Raw genomic sequence first — 22,414 nt, 5'->3', positions numbered from 1 at the left:
GTAGTTGAGTCATTTTACTTGATTACTTTACTAAAGTATTATTTTGGGGGATTTGTACTTTACTCGAGTACATTTAAAAATGAATACTTGTACTTTTACTTAATTTCAATTTTAAAGAAAAAAAGTACTTTTTACTCCTTGCAATTTTATTTATACTCAAAAAGTACTCGTTTTAGAGTCTCGCATTCATCTATCTTCCCTTACTACTAATGAACCGACTCAATTCCACTGACAACCAGTTTAATTTAAATGTATTTCTTCAGCTAATGAGATTAAAACAATTATTGAAATTGGCCAGACATGTCATTGGTTTTTTTGAAGTGACGTCATGTCACATCAATTACCACAATGCACAGCACCTTGCTTGACCTGGACCTGAGAGAAATAATCTGTGGAAAAAAATGCTGTACAGTTCAAAACCCGCCAGAGGATCAAGAGCACCCGTGGCCTTCTTGTAGTTGAATGAATAAGGATTCATATAAGATGAAGTGTGCTCTTTGTCTCCCATTCACCAAGGCAATACCTGCCTATCTTGACTCTAACAATTTTAAAAATCATTTTCTTCTGAAGTTAAACCAGAAGTTTTACAACCTTGAGTTGCATGTTGCAATTTAGGATTGGTATGACCTGTACTTTAATTTTATTTAACTTTTGCAGTTTTATCAAATACAATCTAGTGCTAGAGCAGGATAAAACATTGCATGTGATTCATTCACCTCATATTGTGAAAGATTAAATGCTTGAACAAGAATCTCTACATTTACTTTTACTCAAGTACAATTTTAATGTGGTACTTTTTACTTTTACTCGAGTATGTTTCTGGCCAGATTCTTGTACTTTTACTTGAGTCAAATTTTCACTCAGTTCTTGTACTTTCACTTGAGTACCATATGTGAGTACTTTTAACACCTATGATTTTTGTTGATTCACTTTTGGTTTTCTCTCCCTAAACTCCCATATTGAGTTACTATATGTTTAAAAATGCATTAACAAGGAACTTCCTTATATTTTGTTACTTGTTGCGTGAGAAAATAAATGTTTTTGTCTACATCATGTAGATGTAATGCAGGTGCGGTTGGGGGCGCGGCATTTTTGTCAAACGGGTAAGGTCGGGTACGGAATTAGATAAGTGCTGCTGTTGGTTCGGGTGCTCTTTTAAATACTGCGGGTTTATCAAACTCTGACGTAGAGTCGCTGAGAGATAAACTCGCTCCAAGTCCGTTCAATGCAATGGGAAAAAAATCACAGCAAAGGCGGTTCACGGATCCTCTCTCTCAGCGGCTCTGGGTGGTGGCAGGGTGGGCAAAGCTTCTGATAAGGTGGACAAAGCCCACCCTGGCCCCCCGTGGAGCCGGGCCTGTTTGTAATTCATACATTTATTAATAAAACAGCTATTGCTATTCAAAGAGATGAACAAACAAAACACGCTGCTCAGCTTAATACAAGAGGTTCAGCTTCAATACTAAAAAGAACGAAGAATGCAAAGCTATTGTGAGTGGTTACTTACCGCAGTGTGCCTCTGCAGTTGTTCATCCCTTCAAAAAAAGAAGTTAACTCAAGTGCGCTATACTTCCTTGTGCTAAAAACATGCTTAAAATGACACTTTAGGAGCCACCGAGGTGTTTCTACCGGCTTACGGCCTGTTTTTTCCATTGTTTCCAATGGTCCAAAAGGCCCTTTTCACAATGACGTCACTTAACTTCTGCCTTTTCGAAAAGCAGTGTATCATGACCTCCGTCTTGCAACAAACAAGAAGAAGAAGTACTTCTGGTCCACCATCGTGCTGGAACTTACATTAACAACAGTGACAAAACACTTATTCAAGTACTTATCCTAGCACCTTTGCTAACATAAAAGGAAAGAAATCACTAAACTTCATAATCAAACAGGTACTGTTCAACGAAATATTTGTATCCTTTACCTAGCTTTGATCTTGTCATGAGCAAAAAAATTCTGCAAGATGTTGTTCCTCAGCTAGCCTTATTTGTGGCAGCTGTGCAAGGGACTTGGTAAACTCCATTCTGAGGCGCTAGCGGAAGTAACGATACACTGCTTCGCGGCAGAACGAAAGATGCGTTACGTCATGTGAAAAGGACCTTTTCCGATTCGATAACTTGACTTCAACCTATGAGTGATGACTGGATTTAGTAACATTTAGTGACATTAAAACCTTAATGTTATCAATGATTAAGTAGCATTAAAGCATTATAAGTAGGCCTATATACAAACATCAAAAGAGAAGGCTACTTTTCCAATTCGGGAATTATCAAATTTCCGAGAGCATGTGAAGGCAGCATAAACTCCCTAGTAGTATTGAGGTAGGTTACTTTTAGGTACATACTAGTACAATAATATTAGTAAACATACACCATAAAGTATATTTCAGACTTGAGGCATACTTATTTTTGTTTGGTATGTTGCTGTGTGGTTGTTTCTAGTGAATCTAGCAGAGAATGCCACTGGAAATGCCAAGGTCAGGGGGTTTGCTTCCAAGGAATGCAAGAACTGAGAAAGTTCAAACTGTAGCTCAGACTTTGGGTAAAAGAGATCCTGAATAAAATAGAACTTCAAATTTGATTTGTGTTCAAAACATAATTCAAAATAGTTCTTACCTTATCTGATATATTTAAATCTGAATATTTCATTTTAAATCCCTAATGTCTAAAAGTAAATCTGAATATATAATTGTAAACCTTGTAATGTCTATGAATAATATAAATCCTTAATATGTAAATATGAATATATAGTTATAAACCTTAAAAAGTGTAGTACATTGAAATATGTATATTTAAATATGAATATATGCTATAGACTTAATTTGACAAATGTATTAAAAACATACTATTATATAATCATTTGTTATAATAAAAATTGAAGTAGAAAGAAAGAAAGAAAGAAAGGGAACTATTTCAGGAAAACAACAAGAAGTCAAGTCTCTGTGAGGTGTATGACATCGTCGGTCAAGGTCTGATTAACCTTCAGCCAGTAAGAAGCAGTTTGTGCTTGTTTCCTAAACATCATTGTTTTGATTCAGTCTTATGTAAACCATCCGCTCCGCTTGATTACATTCCATCTACCTTTCTGGCAGCAGTGACATGTAATACATCATTTAAAGTTGTTTGATAATGCCTAATAGTTCCTCCTCAGGCTTTGTCAGGTGTGTGCTTTGAAACCGAACTCTCTTTGTCCTGTTGCCATATGATTTCAGGCCTCACAAAATAGAGGTTTCCGTATTTGGGCAGAATTTTTATGACCTCCAACTCACAGTGACTCATTTAAAGAAGACGATATAACCCGACATGAAACAGCGTGTTTGCACACATCCATGTGTGGCCTTTACATAATCGAGTGACGTCATTTCCTACAAAGTTTCCTCATGAAAAAGTGTCATGATGAAAAACAGTATACACGGAGATCCATATGAAAATGGTATTTTGTGTTTTTGTGATAAAATCTAATCCCACACATATGCTGAAGATTATTTATATCAGATAAGATCTTACATCTGATTCAATTTAATTCCGAATATTCAGAGAACTCCTGCGTGATGTCCTTGGCTGAATTTGTGACTTTTTCGCAATACCTCACTTGGGTTTGACAATAACATTTCCATGCAATCGTCTTTCATAATACAATGGGCATCATTTGTTTGTGTCCTATATTGCTCTTGTTTTTTTATCTTGATAAAGGAAAAGTAAACTAGATACTCATTGCCATCCTGTATTTGCCTCATATTTGTGACATTATAATATCATGTCACCAGACTCAAGGTCTTTTTATAGGCTACCTGGAAATGCAGTCATGCATACTATACGTTACTGTCAATGAAAACAGTCAGACCATGACGCAAGCAACACAGAAGTCCCAGGGAACACACGTACTAGGTGTTGACATACAATGAGCGTGCTGTAATGCTCTCATAATGGTCTTAGAGATAAGACAGCGACCTGACAGTGATCCAGCACAGATGCTGTCTCTACAGTCACCTGCTCTGTCCCAGTAAATAAATACAGCAGGCTTAGGTGATGCTGACATAGGAACCTACTTCCCCTAAACGCTCTATTTAAGGATCACTGTTTAACATCTCAAACCTCATGTGTACACAAAGTCACCTCTGACTCCATAAAATGAATACATGAACTTGAGTTTTACATTTTCTTTATAACCTATGAGGGGTCCTTGGCTAAAAAAATCCTGCAACTTCTTAAAATTTTGGCTAACGTTCTCTAAACATTGTCTCTAAGTTATCAAAAACATATGGTATATGTCACGATACAGAAAAAAAGACAATCGCTAGTTGCTATGCCGTTTCATGCCGACTTTAATGTTGAATCAATAACCAATTTAGCATTGATTTAATATTCAAATTAGTGGGATTTTTCAGCCAAAAATGAAAATTATTTATTTATCCACTTCACCCGCATGTCATTCCAAATCTGTATGACTTTCCCCTACAGAACACAAAAGAAGATTTTTGGTATTTACAAAAAAAGGTAAATAAATGAGAACCATATTTAAATTTTTGACTAAATCTCTAATGCTATTAAAGCAATTGAAATAGTGACACTGAGTGTACACAACATAGGCCTATCTAAATCATTTCTATTTGATTCGCTTTTTCATTATGGATGTTGAAGAAAGGGAAACTTGCAGGACAGTGACTTTCACAGCCAACATGATATCAGCGTTCATCCTGAATGTTTGGATTAAATTAAATGAGGCGAATCCTTTAAAACTGTCAATGTTGATAGAGATAAAGCATAACATGTTGCAAGTTTAAGGCTTTGGATATTGTACACAGAGCGTGTTAGGGGCCTGTGTTCTGTTTATATCCTATTATGTATTTGAGAAGTAACAAACCCTTAGGCCTATATAAAGATTATATGTTACACAGAACCTTCCTGCGTGTTGAAAAAAATGGTTCTTTTAAAAAAGGGAAACTATTCCTCAATGGATTCGCTAGGAAAAACTCTTTGTTTTTAAGAGCGTATTCATGTCCAAACTAAAATCATATACAGCTGCAGACATAGAACTGTTGTAATAAACTACACAGCGAATATGAACCCAAAGTGAAACACTTCAAGAACCTGCAAGGCAATTCCTCTCATCCCATAATCTCAATCCACATCGGCAGAAAAAATATAGCATTATCAAATTGGGAAAATCTACACTGTCTGATAAGGCTGGAAAATGTGGCCACATGAAAGTTGTCTGGGGCCTGGAGAGGAAAGAGACACTGTATGTGAAACAGGAGTTTAAATGTTACAGCAGTCTGCTGTGTTTATGGTTAGTAATAAACAATGAGCTCATGTTCTGGTTGACCTCTTTAGGAAAAATCAAAGGTCTGGATTTTGGAAACACATTAACGGCAAACACCAAAAATTCTTAAACGTCTGGGCTGATTTTGCGTCTGGGAAACATATTCTCGACCACCACCACCAAGTGTTCGTGGATCGCGGAATTTTTTAAGTTAAAGAGATCTAGGAGAAAACCACAGAAAGTGTGCGACTGAATGAATGGAGACACAGACCTTTATAGAGTTTCCAGTTTTAAATGATCCAGAATGATTTTTGAAATCCCATCCAAAAATATGGAACTTATACATTTTATTTGAAACTTTTTTACTTTTAAAACAGTGGTGGTTAGCGCTATAAAATGCGCAATGTCTATCATGCAAATCACCAACTTTAAAAATCACTTAATATTTTTACATTACTTTAATGCACTCAAAGGTATGTTTTCATTCTCCTTTACATGACTGAATCAGTGCTGTTGATAAAAGAACACGTGGGGAAAAATGGTTAAACCTGTATACCAAATATCATTCTTGTTCCAGGTGCACAGGATGTACAGTAAACAGGACAGTCTGCTGCTTCGATTAAGGCCTCGTTTTATGGCTGATATTTTTAGTGTAGTGTACTTATTTAATTTTATAAAATCTGTCTGGAAGAACCCAAAGTGTGCAGAACAAAGATAAGAGACGAAATGTGCAGAAGGTGAGGAAACATTATTTGGGGATCTTGATTGGATGTTATTGTTATATAAAAAAGGGGTACCAGATGGCCCAATTACCAAGGAAGGAAATGTTACAAAAAGCATAAACCCATTTCCCAACGTGACATAATTAAGACGGTTAGAACACACTGATGCTGTAACTATGTTAAATGTGACTATAACTCACTAATATACATTACAATATTATATTTTTTCATTAGTTTACAGTCTTTTCTGTTCCTGGTTCAAGTCTGATAAAATGCAAGTAAAAAAGCTCATTGTAAACTTTTCCATTAAACCATATAGAGTTTTAGGTGGTAATTTGATAAAACAACAAGACTCTTTTTGGTCTTTGAAGAGTTATGTGGCATTGTTATCTGATAAACATGAATTATGTACCAAATGTAAATGCTACTTTATTTAATTTTCTCCTCATTGGGCCGGTGAGAACACTCTTAAAACATATCATTGTAATTTGTGAACAAACCCACTGTTCTCAGTTACTAAACTACAAAAATATTTAATTACACAGCTGTTTCTTAAACAATGTTTTTTTGTATTGTAGTTCAAACCTGTCTCAACGATAACAACATTTCTAAAGCCTTTCAATTTGCACCTTTTTTTAGATAATGACCCAAACAAAAAAAAAATGTGATACATATAGTCTTATATGTATCATATAATTATATGTATATTTTTTGGTTATAATTATAACCAAAAAGTGAATTTTTCATAAATGTCAAACAGGGTCTTTCAATAGTGTACTTAAAGAGAACCTAAGATTCTGTCATCATTTACTCACTATCTGGTCATTTAAAACCTGTATATCTTTCTTTTTCTGCAGAACACAAAATAAGATATTTTAAAGAAACCCATTCACTTCTGTATGAACCGGGTACTGGCTGACCACATTTTTCAAAATATCTTCTTCTGTGTTCTGCGGAAGAAATAAAGTCATACAGGTTTGAAATAACAGGAGAATGAGTAAAAAAAGCTTTGTTACGTTTTGTACACTACATGAGTCAACTTTTATATCGACTATGCTTCTTGTTGTGCTTATGTTGTTCCGATTGCTTCCATTGTTTACCTCATGTGTAAGTTGCTTTGGATAAAAGCGTCTGTTAAATGACTAAACATACATGTAAATAATTACAGAATTGTCATTTATGGGTGAACTAGCCCTTTAAAGTATTTTTTTATATGCTTAAGCAATATATATTAAGCAAGTATATTTTGAGTATTTCCCTTATGTTAAGTTACTAGTATACTATTAATTATACATTAAGTATTACCGTAGTTAACTTTAAGGACACAACTAGTTTAAAGCCACCTTTTTTTAAAAAGTACATAAAAAGTCTTAAAGTATAATTTATATGTAATATTTTTTTAACAGTTTGTTTAAAGAGGTATCCTAGCACAGTTTTTTTTTTTGTACGGGACACAATGAGTTTCTAACTAAGAAGAAAAATGATTTTAGGTCACATTTAAAAAAAAAAAAAGTTCATAACTTAAGCTATTTATATAATTATAATAATTTAGCCAACCAGCAGACGCTTCAAAGTTTAAAACTGTTCTTCTATCGGGTTTTATCGCAATAAACGTAGGTTAGATTAATATAAATCCCGGTAAATTTTTGGGTTGGTTTAACTCGGATCATCTAGTTCTTTATTCATCTCTTCCACGCGAGTGACAGGACCAAACCGGTTCGCGTGTTCAGAGGAAGCCGGTTCCAGCTGGTGCGTCACCCTGGAAACGACGTCACTATATATACGGCTGAAGTTCAGCGGCGCTTGAGCAGTACAGACAAACCTTGCGGTAGCTGATCTCGTCCAGAAGCAGATTCATTCATTTCTAGCACTCTGGCCTAATGGGAAAAGTCTTTGTAAATGCGTTTTAAGGTGAGTTTTACGACATTATTCAACGAAACTAGTAGACGTTTTATCCCTTATGTGTAGATTACATTTACATACAAGCTTTATCCGTCTAAATAACCTTAACTGGAGAAAACCAGCTTGTTGGTTTGTTTAAATAACATTTTTTAAAGAGTGTGTTTGTTATTGATCGTAGCTCACATAAATGTTGCGTATGTTTTGACATAACGGGCCTCTGCAGTGGCGCGAGTCAACGTGGCCGTCGTGTCACGCTTCCCTACGCATTTATGAACATTCGAGTCGATAAATGTTATTTCCTGTACTAACTGTGCGACGAGCGCGGAGCTGTTAAATTCTAGACGTATTTCGTTCCTTTAACGAAAAACAGCCCGTTTTTCTCCATTGAGTGAATGAATGGTTTCACGACGAACAGCTTCACATGCCTGAAGGAGCGCGTTCGATTGGTTGATCTGACGAAAAAAACCATGTCGACACGATCGCTGATTGGCTGGAGCGAATGCCACTTATAGTTTGTTCAAACAAGGCTTTTCCTTATTGGGTAACTGCTGTGGTCGCGCTCTTCGCAAGGGAGGGACCAATTTTACCGGCTCTGCGCAAATGCCCGGCAGCGTGTTTCCATAAGTGACGCGCTGTGTTAGGGAAGCGTTGCCTAATTGAACAGGAAACTGTCAAGTACTATAAAGAAACTGTGTATCGAAACTTTAATCAAGCATTTCAAGTTTTATATATTTTCTAAATTATCTTTACATATATATATTCCATACTTTTAGGTTTTATTCAAGTCATTAAGATTGCGCTGTAATTAAAATCCGTACAGAAAGCTTTCTAGAAAACATACATACACGTACAGAAATGCATATGTCTACTTTGTTGTATGTGTGGGCCTACTTGAATTTATGTCAAATAATAAGTTTGTGTATAATTGTAATCCTTACAGAGATCTTGTTTGAAAGAAGTACACACTGGCCCGGGCCTTGAGGCTTATCTGAAAGGATTTAACTTCACTGGTGAACCGCCTTGGTTGCTGGACATCTGTTAGCCACCTTACAATTCCATCTTTTTCTGTGATCCTGTGAGTCATTACGCTTTTCACTTTTAACTATTTGCTCTGTGAGCTTGAGTTGAAATTGGGAGTTTAAAGAACAATTTAGCTTTAGTCAAGTTTTACCAGTGCGAGTGAAGCAAGTTAAGTCCATATTGATAGATTCTTATACGTTTAATGGCTAGAACTGAAAGGTTTAAATGTGTTTTTTGGAACGTTAATTGCACAATGACGTCATTGGCATTTTTCAGAGCATTGCCCTTGTGTGGTGTCTAAATGTCTTAAGTACAAAGATAAGTCACTAGGTTGAAAACCGTTCCACATGGTTTTTCTTGTCTGTGTGTTGTCTTTGGCGACATTTTCTAACACCGCTGTCATTTTTTAACAGTTTCTTTTGCGATCAAATCTTAAACAAACACGATGACCACTTCTACTGGAGAAGACTTTGACTTCACCTTCCTGGAGGAGGGATTCTGTGCACGTGATATTGTGGAACAGAAGATCAATGAGTCATTATTATCTGTAAGTTTGGTTTTCATTCAACGATCCTTTAGTATTTTCCAAATATAGTAATATAACACAATTGTAAGTTAGGGAATGTGGTGACCAACTGAACATTAAACAAAGCAGATTCTTCAATTGCTATGAGCATTATTTCAAGTGACATTTTATTAGTTCCCATGTATGCTGGGTTCTAAATGATTTCGATTAATTTCTTTCGTTCCCATAGGACGATAAAGACGCATTTTACGTGGCAGATCTGGGCGATGTTTTGAAGAAGCATCTGCGATGGGCACGCATCCTACCCCGCGTCATGCCGTTCTACGCGGTGAAGTGCAACGACAGCAGGGCTGTCATCACAACGCTGGCGTCTCTGGGAGCTGGATTTGATTGCGCGAGCAAGGTGTGTGCAAGATTTCGACTTTTCCATGCGTCTCAGTGAGCACATGACGCTAAACTGTAAATGCGTTTGCGTTAATCCCGTATTAACCTGACCTCTCTGATCTCAGACGGAAATTCAGCTCGTGCAGTCTGTGGGTGTGGAGCCAACCAGGATCATCTATGCAAACCCCTGCAAGCAGGTGTCTCAGATCAAATACGCCTCGGCCCACGGAGTGCAGATGATGACATTTGACAGCGAGGTGGAGCTCATGAAGGTGGCACGGTGCCATGACAGTGCCAAGTGAGTAACCTAAAACGAATTCTAGATAAATTACGCAAAAGCATGGGCATGTCCGTTTCAGCCTAAGAAATAAATGGTTCAAGAAGAGTAAAAATGGCTTAAGATTTTTCCGACAATCATTTTAATGATTTCTTTTGCAGACTAGTTCTCCGTATCGCCACCGATGATTCAAAGGCCGTATGTAGGCTGAGCGTGAAGTTTGGAGCCACATTAAAGAGCAGCCGGATGTTGTTGGAGAGGGCGAAGGAGCTGGGGTTGGATGTGATCGGAGTGAGTTTCCATGTTGGCAGCGGCTGTACTGATCCGGAGACATACACGCAGGCCATCACAGATGCACGCTGTGTGTTTGACATGGGGGTGAGTGACTTTCTACCTATTAACCACACTCAAGAAAACCATTTAATGCGTGTCTGACTGTATTGGATCTAATGTGGAAATTGTCCACCAGGCGGAGCTGGGATACCACATGACGCTGCTTGATATCGGTGGGGGGTTTCCAGGATCTGATGATACCAAACTTAAGTTTGAAGAGGTACTTTATTTTCCCATGTTTTTTACTGTAAAGTCAAAATAAACATAATTCCATGTGATGCAAGATGTTTTACATTTGTTGTTTTTGTTGGAAGATTGCTGCCGTGGTCAACTCCGCACTGGATAAATATTTCCCTGCTGACTGCGGCGTGAGAGTCATCTCTGAGCCTGGACGCTACTATGTGGCATCTGCATACACACTGGCAGTCAACATCATTGCCAAAAAGGTCATTATGAAGGAGCAGTCAACCTCTGATGGTGAGAACTCAAGCTAAAGTAAAGTTTGTTTGAAATGTGCTGTTGAGCTTGATTCTCAGTTTTAATCTTCATTCTTTTTCTGCTACTGCAGAAGAAGAGGATGGGGCCAATGACAGAACCTTGATGTACTACGTCAATGATGGTGTCTATGGCTCCTTCAACTGCATTCTGTTCGATCATGCGCATGTCTTGCCCACTTTGCACAAGGTATGGAATAGAATCATCTCCTACAGAAGGCTGCCTATACTGTTTTTCAATGTTAAATGCCACACAAACAACTTCGTTGTTTATTTTATCTAATGCATGACCCAATAATCTCTTATAGAAACCCAAGCCTGATGAGTGCATGTACCCGTGCAGTATTTGGGGACCAACCTGTGACGGTCTAGACCGTATCGTAGAGGAGTGCAGCCTGCCAGACATGCAGGTGGGCGACTGGTTGCTGTTTGAGAACATGGGGGCCTACACTGTGGCCGCGTCTTCAACCTTCAATGGCTTCCAGAAACCCGATATTTATTACATCATGTCACGTGCAGCCTGGTGAGTGGAGTTTGTTATGGAGCATTCCTTCTTTTTTTTTAAACGTGAATTACACGAAGTTCAAATATGTGTGTTTTAACAACAAATAGCTTATGTGCTGGTTCTTGAAGGTATTGCAGTTGTTTTAAAGGACTTCTGAACCGTGTTTCATTACAGGCAGTGCATGCAGCAGATCCGTGCCCAGGGATTGCCTGCCGTAACAGAGGAGCAGTGCGCTGGAAACATGCCATCCCACTGCGGGCGTGAGAGCAGCTTAGACGTGCCGGCCAAGCCCTGCCACACCCGTGTGCTCTAAGCATCTTCACCGCAGACTACTGCAGCTACATCTCACTCAGTTCTTGTTACATCTCGTTACATCAAAACTGTCTTGATGTCCGCCATGTCCAAAATATGAGCTATTGAATAATGGCAGCAGTAAAGTGTTTTATTGTCAATGTAAATCTGTTGAGGCTTGTTTGTGTATAAACTTACGATAGACGCACATGTCAGCTTGCAGTCTTGGGAAGAGTCTTAAGATTTCCATGTTCTTAATGTTCTTTTTTAATTTAATTTTTTTTTTAATCGACTTGCAAACTTTTTTTTGATACTTTACTTGAAGATATAAGGGGATAAAATGTGTCCACCTCTCTGTTTTGTATGGGGATCGGCTTCATGAAACTTTGTTTTGAGATCTTAACCTTCACACAGGCATATACATTTTTTTTTTCTTCCAAAACGACCATTTCCAATGAATACTTGTTACTGGAGAGTATTGACCTGTGTAGCATTGATGCATTTGAAAAAGGATACAGAAAAAGATGGGATTGCTCTCAATTTGCTTTCCTATGGAAACTTTTTTAAGTTTTGTATTTTTATATAAATGTAGCCATACTTTGTGTTTTGTCTTTTGTTTCGCATGCTGGTACCTCTGAACTCTTAATAGCAGACAAATACATTTATAGTCAAGTGAAAACTTTTTAATGTAAAAACACTTCAGTTAAATGAAACAAATCTTTCAATATTACACCACCTACTGGTAATGTTTCAATTTATTTCTCAGTGTTTTTTATTGGGGTGTCTCGGCATGTCAACTGTTCTTGGATTTGCCATTCTTCCAGAAATGCCAGCAGGACTATTTAATAATTAAAATGTACAAATTTAAAAACAAGGATAAGTATGAAAGTTTTATTTTATAAATAGAAATTCAGGGTCAAACATTAACCAGATGTATAGTCATACTTCGAGTTTCAAAAACGTTTACAAACAAGTTAATAGTAGGCATAGGCAGTCAGTTTATTTAGGATTCAGTGAGAGCCGTGTCTAAACCCTTGGTGTTTAAAGCCTTACGTAACCTTAAACTACCTATGATTGTTAAAATTGCTAAAAAAGACTGTTGCGTGATGACGTCAGACTCGAAACACCAAAGATTTAGTGAAAGCCGTGAATCACGAGCTTTTTAGGGACTCAAAATAAATAACGAAAAAGCGAAAAATAGATTTGTTTAGGGACGACATCAATCATTTTCATTGAATAACTTCAACTACACTGAGGATTGAGATCCCAGCATCCTTCATTTTAAAATATGTTATTTTATAGGATTCATTCATCCTCCGGGGAGTCCGCTATCTTCACAGACTTCTCTCCCTAACAACTCAAAATAATATGTATATAATGTAACTTTACTAAATGTTCAGACAAAATATTTGCCGCACTTTATTGTAAAATTTGTACTTAAAATCAATAATTTTATAAAGGATTCCATAATTCACTAATAAATACTGCAATAATCAACCCTTAAATCTCATATTTTTCCATAGTCACTTGTCGCCACCTAGTGACGAAACAATGTCATCGAGACATTATGTCAAGCATCAAAATGCATTTTCTCTTTTTTGATCGCTACTGATTCGTATTTATATCCGAACTTGTATCCCAACCCGTCATTGCTAATTCCTATATTTAAACAGAAGTGATACCGTGGTTGAAACTGTTTGAAAATGATTGTATTTACTTTAGCACCAACACACGTTTAGTCAGATGTTTGATAGACACGTCATTGACATTTTTAACGGGATTTGCCTGACATCATTTAGATTTTTCATGTTGATTTTTAGGGTTTATTTGGTCAAGTTGTTTTTTTCTGGTTATGTTGGTTCAACTATATCCCAGGACAAGAGGACTCCATGGGTTCAGGGAGCATAAAGATCATGTCTAATACCATACTGTTTGCTTTTTTTCTACACAAAAACCAAGGTTGCCCCACTATAGGTCTCTACTCATTTATCTGCCACTGGATTAAAGACTTTCTGACTAGGGTAGGCCCATATTACTCCTCCACCTTTACACAGAGACAAGGGGCCCCACACGGCTGTGTGCTGAGACCACTTATTTACACCTTTTACACTCATGATGACTGAACCCCAACCCATCTTACCAACACTACTGTTGAATTCGCAGATGACAATCATTGTTGGACTCATGAAATGAGATAAAACAGCTTAGATGAAGTCCCAAAACAGATAGAATGGTGTGTCGTAAACAACCTGGCCTCGAACGCTTCTAAAACCAAAGAACTCGAAAATGCTACATAGATCACACATCATGGCACATTAATGGAGTCTGTGAAGAAAATGTTCCAGCCTTCAGATTCCTGGGCACTAGCATTGCTGAGGATCTCACCTGGAGCACAATCACATCAGCAGCAGTCAAAAGGGCATAGCGGCACCACCATATGTACAATTGATAGAAATCATGGTCTGTCGGAAATAGGCATGTCACTAAGTAATACACAGTAAACACACATATACCTAACCTATATTGAAAGAACCAGCCAACATAAACTGCCAAAGTCTATAGATACAACATTAAATGTCTTTATTGACAATAAGGAAACACAACAGCTTTAAATAGGTTACATCTGGACAAATGTAAATAAAAAAAGCTTCAGTGTCTCTTAAGATAAAGTTTAAGTGTTAAGCTACCAGTATCCTTTATTTGGGTGTTTACATTTGCTTCAGTCCATGGAGCAGAATCTCTCGGGCTCTAACACAAACTCGCACTACACAAATCTGGATCGGTGCGATTGAGCTGTGATCTATGAAAGAGCATCTGAAAAAACACTGAAACCATATTATGTCTAGAGGTGGTCTGACTTCTGAGAAATATAATTTTCACATTACCCAGATGATAAATTTGTTTTGACAAGATGTGCCCAATTGAATCACACTTCAGAACTTCATGAGATGAGTTGTCCTCAAAACCCACCTCATGACAAAAACACCCTGACATTGTGAACTGAAACAATAAAGATATGGACATCAAGTAAAGTGTCCATGTTCTACAGCCTTATTAGGCAAACTGGTTTAACACTCAACAAAAATATTTAATATGGCCTCAAACCTGCAAGAATTGTAAGCTAGGATTCATTTATTTCATTCAATGTTAAGATTTAAGAGCAGGTTTGGGCTCTCTGGTTAAAATCCAGTAGGGTCTGCTTTTCACAGGGAAATGATAATTCTTATCCACAGTATTTAAACATTAAAAAAAAGTGTGCACATTATGCCTTTTTGTTTGTTTTAGTACCTATCACCATTTCCGTTCTTGCATCATCTGCAGAGGTGACTTTCCATTCACCACAGTGGCTTCTCAAAGAGTCTCTTACCCGATCTCCATTTGGTCCCTTGGCGCCACAGTCTATTTTTTTCAATTTGGAAGTCGACACCAGGACTCGAGTCAGAGTCTGTCTCTGACATGACATCACAAGGTTTATAGGACACCAAGGTAATCCCCAACCTTCCTTTCCCAGCAGTCATAGAGTAAAGTCTATTCTGAAGTAGGGGTGGAAGGGGGGCAGCTGAGCTGGATTTTCAGGTCCTCGCCATACTTGCGCAGATATTTGTCATGGTTGTGAGTGACAGCCCACAGCGGGGGCAAAAAGCGGGGATGCATGCTAGCCAGGAAGTGTTGCCGCCAGCGGCGCTCCAACTCCATCAGGCCACGGAGACCATGCTCGGCGTACGCCCGCACGACCTTCAAGCCGTGCGGAACGTAACTCTCGTTGAAGATCCTGAAAAAGAGATTTACAGATGTATCATATGATATAAAGCTTTCATAAATCTATTGAGGACTGAGACTTTACAAAGAGTCTCACTTGGTCTCAAGCGTTGCAGCTTTCTGAAGCATCTCTTGCGTGACCTCCTCCTGCTCATCACAGAAGAAGCTCTGGATGACTGACAGGAGTTCTTCCCGTCTAGACTCCGGCATCCCGTCACCGGCACTGAGAAGAGCACGAGCGGCTGAGCGTACTCGCCGCCGGTCTGCATCATCGAGCAGCCGAATGCCCTCCTCGCACCCCTGCGGTGCCGAATGCTCCTCTGCCAAGTGCTGCTTCAAAACGCAGTCGTGAACGTTGGAGGCGGCGTGACAGGAGGTGCACAGCAGCAGGATGTCGTGCGAGTTGTGGTCCTTCATCTCAGCCGGGAAATGGCGCCTGTACTCGTGTGGGACGATGTTCTTCCTAGATGAACATGAAGAAACAAACTCTCTTGTCATTCCAAACCTGTATGACTTTCTTTCTTCTGCAGAACACAAAAGAAGATATTTTGAAATTCACTGGTAACTGAACAACACTGAACCCCAATGACTTCCATTGTATAAACACAAAACCACTGAGACATTTCTCAAAATAACTTCTTTAATATACCGATTTTGAATGAATAAATGATTAAATTTGGGGGTGAATTTCCAATTAAGGAGTAACAAAACAAAACACAAACCTGATGTACGACTCTGCTTTCCCACACACCACACACAGATTCTCTTTGGCTATGAGGTAATAGTCTTTCTGTGAGTCTGGACGGCCGGATGGTTCAAACAGGAGCTGGACAATAAACGGATCTTCACTGACCAACTCTGGTGAAAGCACACATTACACAGCATGTTATTAGACAATCATGTTGTTAAATCCATTAAAGTCTGTGTGAACTGCACGTGAGGGACTTTCAATATAACTACGTGACAGTAGTGAATACAGAATAAACCTGAAATGCCTATAGTGACGCATAATAAAGAAATTCATAAAATATGAATACAAATTCTCTTGAATACTCTGTTTGCTCCAATTTTTTGATATGTTTGTGACTGTAAAATAAAGTAAAAAAAAAAACATCATTTACCTCCGATTCCTTTCTCCAGGTACCATTTGGCTTTCTTCTTGTCACATGTGCAGAGTGGCTGGCCATCAGGGGCGTGAAGAAAACAGTTATCATACAGCGGAGACTTCCTGAATAAAGACACAAAACAACATTATATGCAACATGTTTTCATTATAGTTTTTGCTGACATCACAAGACACAAAGGAATGTTTCAAGAACAGATGGTTTCTTGTGCAAACCTTACAACACCACCAAAATGTTTGGCGTTTGCAAGTGGATGCCACTGCATTTTTAAACTGTTCCACTGCTGAAGTCTTTTTGAGTGCGTTGCAAAGGTTTCGCTCTTATTTTCATATTCTGGCACATATCTCCAGGTTTCTTTTGTCCCATTTTATAGTGCGAACATACTGATGACGGCAACGCTTCCTCACCTAGCAGAATAACCCACTCCAAGCGGTTTGCGTTTGTTCCGCCGCGGGTCTGGAACTTGCTGGTCTCCAGACTCAGGACTGTCGACGGTGGACTTCCTGCTTCGTCTTCGTCTCTCCACTTCTTCTCCCTCTGCTCCGCAGCGCCACCTGAAGGGCACGTCCATCAATCCCTGGCAGCGTGATGACAGTTGGACGAACAAACTTTCACTCTCGGCGGGTACGCTGAGCTCTGCACTCAACCGCAGCAGGTGAAAGAAAAGTGCGATGGAGATCTGAGCATCACGCCCTGCGTAAGTCATCTGTTGAATACAGAAAGACTTTGGGTCACATTCACTAAGCGTGTGTACGCATGAATGTGTGCATTAATTTTGTAATATAAAATAAATATAAAATATAAACAAATAAGGCCGTTTGCAAATATCTGCATTTGAAAAATCAAAACACTTATAAATGGTATTAAAATATTCACATTTTCCTTTGAATTACTGCTTTTGTCCCTGTGTGGAGTTTTACATGTTAAAAATCTAACAGATTAAACTAAATAAAACACTGCAGTTAACACGTTTGACGGTTGTCTTTTTTCCCTCAAATGACACATTTTGAATCTACTTGGCACACATAAGTGAGGTATTTATTGAACATTAAAGGATGAAAAACAATGAGATAAAATCTTTAATCCAGGAAAAAAACAATTCACCTGTTCATGGGTCAGTACGTCCGCCTCCCAGTCACTACAGCGCAGCTCATACGATTTATCCAGTGTGACATTCAACAGATCTGAGGCCAGAGACTTTAAACTCAGTCCATTATTAAGCACTGCATGCCTTCAACACCATAAAAACACACAGCATTACAATTTACATCCAAATAAACATCTGACAGGTCCTTACCAGACAAGCGTGTCCTTACCTCTGTCTGAGGGCAAGATACCGAAGGTCCACGGTGCATTCAAGAGTCAGGCCATGATCATGAACCAGACGTTTTCCATCCTCATAACATCCCACCCCCACTTTAAGAACACGGGGGTCAGAGAGGACCCCGATGAGACTCTTTGGCAGAGGAAGCCGTGCGTCTCGAAACGGCAGCAGCCGGACCAGCACGCAGCGGCCGGAGAACGTCGCCAACTGGAGTAGAGAGACGGCAGAGGCCTTGCCTTTGAAGGACACCTGCGGGCCGGAGAACATCTTGTGAAGGAATGTGCCGCTAAGACGACACTTTTTCATTTCATCACATACAGACCCACTCTTACACGCATGCGTTTTACCCATTCACAGTCCAATCCCAGAACCGGATATGAGGACAGGTCCATCTGGAACGCCGGCCAAACCGCCTCCCACTCCTCTATAGAGCTCACGACAACGGGCAGCACCTGTAACAGGGCATCCACTGGCGTCAAGGGCACGAGTTTTGGGGTTTGCGGTGGCACGGATAGCTCTTGTCTTGCGGGTTCTGAGGAGGTGATATCCGGCTCTATCTGAGCTTGAATGGGCTCAGCTGTGGCGGGAGTCTTCAGGGCTTTTTTCTTCTGAGTGCGAATGCTGCGCCACAAGAAGAGACCGCCAAGAGTGGCTCCTAACATCGTGGCCAAAGCTGCAGCGAGCGTGCTCTGCCTGGACATCTTTGCAGCTGCACCACCTCCCCACAAAAATACAAGAAAGACGTTTAAAAGATAACCAAACAAAATCTATTTCTAACGATACATGTCACCATACAGCCATATGTATTGATGACAAATGATGTGTGCACAACAAATTTGTGTATTAAAACAGAACATGTTTATTCACTGACAAAAGCTATGCATATCAAATACTAGTAAAATCTATAAAAGAATGCATGATTTATGTATATATAAATAAATGCAAGATTAGTGAATATATAAATCAATGCAGGATTAGTGAATGTATAACTCCGTACAAGATTAATAAAAATATATTTAGTCGCTATATGAGATTAACGAATATGTAAATAAATATGTGATTATTGCAAATAAATATCGAATTAAATGAATATAAAATTGATCGACTAGTTTATGATGTTTTCTGAATCTTGCCATATTTATTTCTTATATAACAAAGGTTAACGGACCTGACATTATATATATTATATAGCTATATTATAAATATATATTCACATTTCGCCCATTATATCAATATTCCACCTTAAATAAAAATAAATAAATGCATGAATATGGGATAAACGGATATACAAATTAATATTAAAAACTTCTGAGGAAAATTGTATAAATTTAAGAAGTGTAAAATGTCCTAATGTCTACCATATTATTTTTCTTTTTTTACTGAAAACAGCCATAAAGTTTTATTGAAGTAACAATGTGGTGTTTTGACAGAATCTTTGGAAAGTGTCCGTAAATATTCAGATATGAATAACGTCAACAGCACTGTCATCTTGTACATATAAAGGAGCATAACATCAAACTTTGTCAAACATATCCAGTGCACACTATATATCTTACTAAAGAGACGTCCAAATAATATGCTTTTTTCACATGACCTTAGATTATAAATTGGCTAAGAGTATTTAAAACCACACATGAACTCGGAATGAAACTCCCGGTAAGATGACAAATAAATTAATTGATATGATGAATGATTGGAATCACAGACCGTTTGTGTTTGTGATGCAACCACTGCTCACACATCTGACTATTTTGTTTAGTTCGCTACAGTGTCGTGTCGTCGTCATGACCGTGAAGTGTTGTGTATAACAGACATACCTGTAAGAGTCTGATGATGTGACAGTTTATTCTTTAAATCAGTGATGTACACACCTGCCGTACACGCGTTTATGGTGAACAGCTGCAGCGCTTCTACTTCACCTGTTTTATTCCATCAGCTCTCACACACATCACGCGCGCCACAGCGACCCCTTCAGGACAAGAGATAACAAAGAGCCTTAATGGGAAGTCATTGCACTCTGTCGCCATATTTCAGACGCCTCTAGGCAGCTTTTCAGTTGCACTACCAAATATAATAATATAAGACCGAGTCCTATCTACTCGAATTGGGGAAGACATATACAACCGTTGACCAAATTCAAAATAACGCAACGTATTTCTGACCAATAAGTAAACCTGACAGAAAATGCACAATTAATGTTTTAAAATTTGATCAACTTAAGGTTACAAAAATACTTTGGCAGGTTTTTCCAATCACTGCTAATGGGCAAACGTTGGAAAGTACCTTATGAAACTTTGTACAGAGCACCTCCACCATAAAATCTTCTGTCTTTCAACAATGGGCTCTATGCATGCGTGACTTCCGCGTTTCAGGTTCAGTATCAGAACCTTAGGCAGTTTCCGGTTGGGGAGACTTAAAGTAGAGAGAAATGGAAAAATTTGAAAATAGATCAATTTAGCAGATGCTGCACATTGCTGCACACAGTATATAGTATATAGTTCTACCGTATATGAATGTTATAGCAAAATGTTATCATTTGTATCATTTCAAATACGGTAGAACAGCACTAGCTAACAGGGAACGTTCTCGTAACTTTGTCTAACGTTCTCTAAAGCTTCTCTCAAAGTTATCAAACATTAGCATTGAAAACGTTAGCATTGCGTTGTTAATGTAACGTTCTTAAAACGTTAGCATCACAAACGTTATAATTGCATTGTAAAAAGAAAATAGAAAGAGACTAAAAAGTAAAAGTTTTTATTCTGCTTATGACTGTATTATTTTCATATACGGTACTGAATCCCTATTTTTATGTTTAATAATACTGTACTTAAATTCATTTAACTCTTCCACCGTTTGAGATAAACCAACTGTAAAATTATCAGAATATTATTCCGTATGATACATCAGGTTTAAATACTATTTTGTGCAAGGTAGAAAATAACTTGTAAATAAATAATATTTTAAAACAATGCAATAGCAAGTCTATTGCAGTGACACGATCTTTAATTTTTGATGCAGTAATACTCAGTGTTACAATACTTGGTAGTTAATACTAATACATTAATAAATTGTTAATACAAATGCATTAACAAGTACCGCATTCCAGTGCTTTTATATTAAATCTCACCTCACTTAAATTCAAAACTGTCATCTTTTTGTCATTCCAGTATCTCCAGACCTCCTCTGAAGCTTCAGTCCACTCCGATGTCCAGGTGATTGAAGCTGACATGGAGTCACAGTGACCTCAGCAAAATGTCATGTATAACAATCTCTGTATATCTAAATATTTGTTTAATTTTTTTTGGTTATGTTTTTAACTTTAGTTTTTAAGCTGTTTTCATAAAAAGATTGCCATACGTACATTTATCATGAATGTTCCTTCTAGTTCTAAATATCTTGAATATATTGAAGCCTATTTAATTATTGTTTCTGATCGTTTTGTTTCATGTTTTCAGGTGTTTTATATTGATTTGAACTGAAAGTACTGTTGAATTGCAAGTTAATTATAATGTAAACTGAATATAACTACAATATAACAAAGTATACATTTAATAGATTTCGTATCCATACTATCTATACATTTTACCCATATAATGTATTGTTGGCTATTGCTATAAATATACCCATGCTATGACTTATGTGATTCAGGGTCCCATTTTATTTTGATCTAATTATTCATTTCAATGTTGCAGTCTTTACTCAACTTGGGGAGAAGGGCTATTTTAAAAGAACCGGAATAGTATTTTTAATTTAAAATTTGTGAATAATTGTGAATAACAGTTTAGCTTTCCATTTGATAATTTCTAGATTGTATTTTTATAGACCAATATAATTACAATAACATTTACCAACAAAAACATTTGTTTAAGTGAAAGGAACGTTGTTTTTAGAAATGTTAGGAAAACATTGTTTATATCAGTGAATTGAGTGTTCTTATAATGTTTTGAATAATGTTCTTATAATAAAAAAATAAGGTTAAAACAACGTCTAAAAATACTGGACATTTTAAACGTTCTAAGAACATTCAAAACATATTGTTAAAACATTCAAACATCTGCTAAATGTTACTATTTTTCCATTTCTCTCTGCTTTAAGTCTCCCCAACCGGAAACTGCCTAGAGTTCTTTTGTATTTATTTATTTTTCAATGACACTACAATAAACATAACATAAAAACTTATAACAAGACATCCAAATAAGAAAACAAAAATAAATAAAAAGGGAAAATCAAGATTACACATTGGGTTCTTCTGACCGTGAAACGCAGAAGTCACGCATGCATAGTCCATTAATGATTGGCTCTTTTTAATAGAATGTGGGACTTCCGTCAGAGATCATTGAAATTTCAGCCATTATCTAGTCTTTGGAGGACAGTGCACTGACACAGTCCTATGCGTACATGTCACATGTATTAAAATATTATGTTTTGTGCTGAGAAAAAGTACATTTATATTATTTTTACAATTTAGTACTATTAATTAATATTAACAAAGAA

General features: G+C 37.6%; 2 protein-coding genes across 3 annotated transcripts; one reads left to right on the top strand and one right to left on the bottom strand.

Annotated features, from left to right (window-relative positions):
* The first annotated feature begins 7,732 nt into the window (after window positions 1-7,732).
* odc1 (ornithine decarboxylase 1) lies at window positions 7,733-12,448 on the top strand. Its single transcript, XM_056768563.1, has 11 exons — window positions 7,733-7,892; window positions 8,824-8,958; window positions 9,317-9,450; window positions 9,659-9,832; window positions 9,939-10,111; window positions 10,252-10,468; window positions 10,560-10,643; window positions 10,738-10,900; window positions 10,992-11,107; window positions 11,226-11,440; window positions 11,597-12,448. Exons 3-11 carry the CDS (start codon window positions 9,349-9,351, stop codon window positions 11,733-11,735), a joined length of 1,383 nt encoding a protein of 460 aa, XP_056624541.1. The 5' UTR covers window positions 7,733-7,892; window positions 8,824-8,958; window positions 9,317-9,348; the 3' UTR covers window positions 11,736-12,448.
* Window positions 12,449-14,268: 1,820 nt separating this feature from the next.
* Window positions 14,269-19,842, bottom strand: exd2 (exonuclease 3'-5' domain containing 2). Of its 2 annotated transcripts, none has more exons than XM_056767793.1 (9): window positions 19,738-19,842; window positions 18,253-18,638; window positions 17,913-18,169; window positions 17,701-17,827; window positions 17,004-17,302; window positions 16,594-16,700; window positions 16,195-16,330; window positions 15,570-15,935; window positions 14,269-15,485 (listed from the first exon to the last, which is right to left on the bottom strand). In XM_056767793.1, the coding sequence occupies exons 2-9, from the start codon at window positions 18,619-18,621 to the stop codon at window positions 15,242-15,244; spliced, it is 1,905 nt and encodes a 634-aa protein (XP_056623771.1). In that variant the 5' UTR covers window positions 18,622-18,638; window positions 19,738-19,842; the 3' UTR covers window positions 14,269-15,241. The 2 variants fall into 2 exon arrangements, with proteins under 2 accessions (XP_056623771.1, XP_056623772.1); XM_056767794.1 differs by having other exon boundaries at window positions 18,268-18,638.
* Between the last annotated feature and the right edge of the window lie 2,572 nt (window positions 19,843-22,414).

This window comes from Triplophysa dalaica, chromosome 15 (assembly GCF_015846415.1).
Source record: "Triplophysa dalaica isolate WHDGS20190420 chromosome 15, ASM1584641v1, whole genome shotgun sequence".
Taxonomy (NCBI): domain Eukaryota; kingdom Metazoa; phylum Chordata; class Actinopteri; order Cypriniformes; family Nemacheilidae; genus Triplophysa; species Triplophysa dalaica.
Note: the sequence above shows the minus strand (reverse complement) of the source record. Positions and strands in the feature narration are given on the sequence as shown.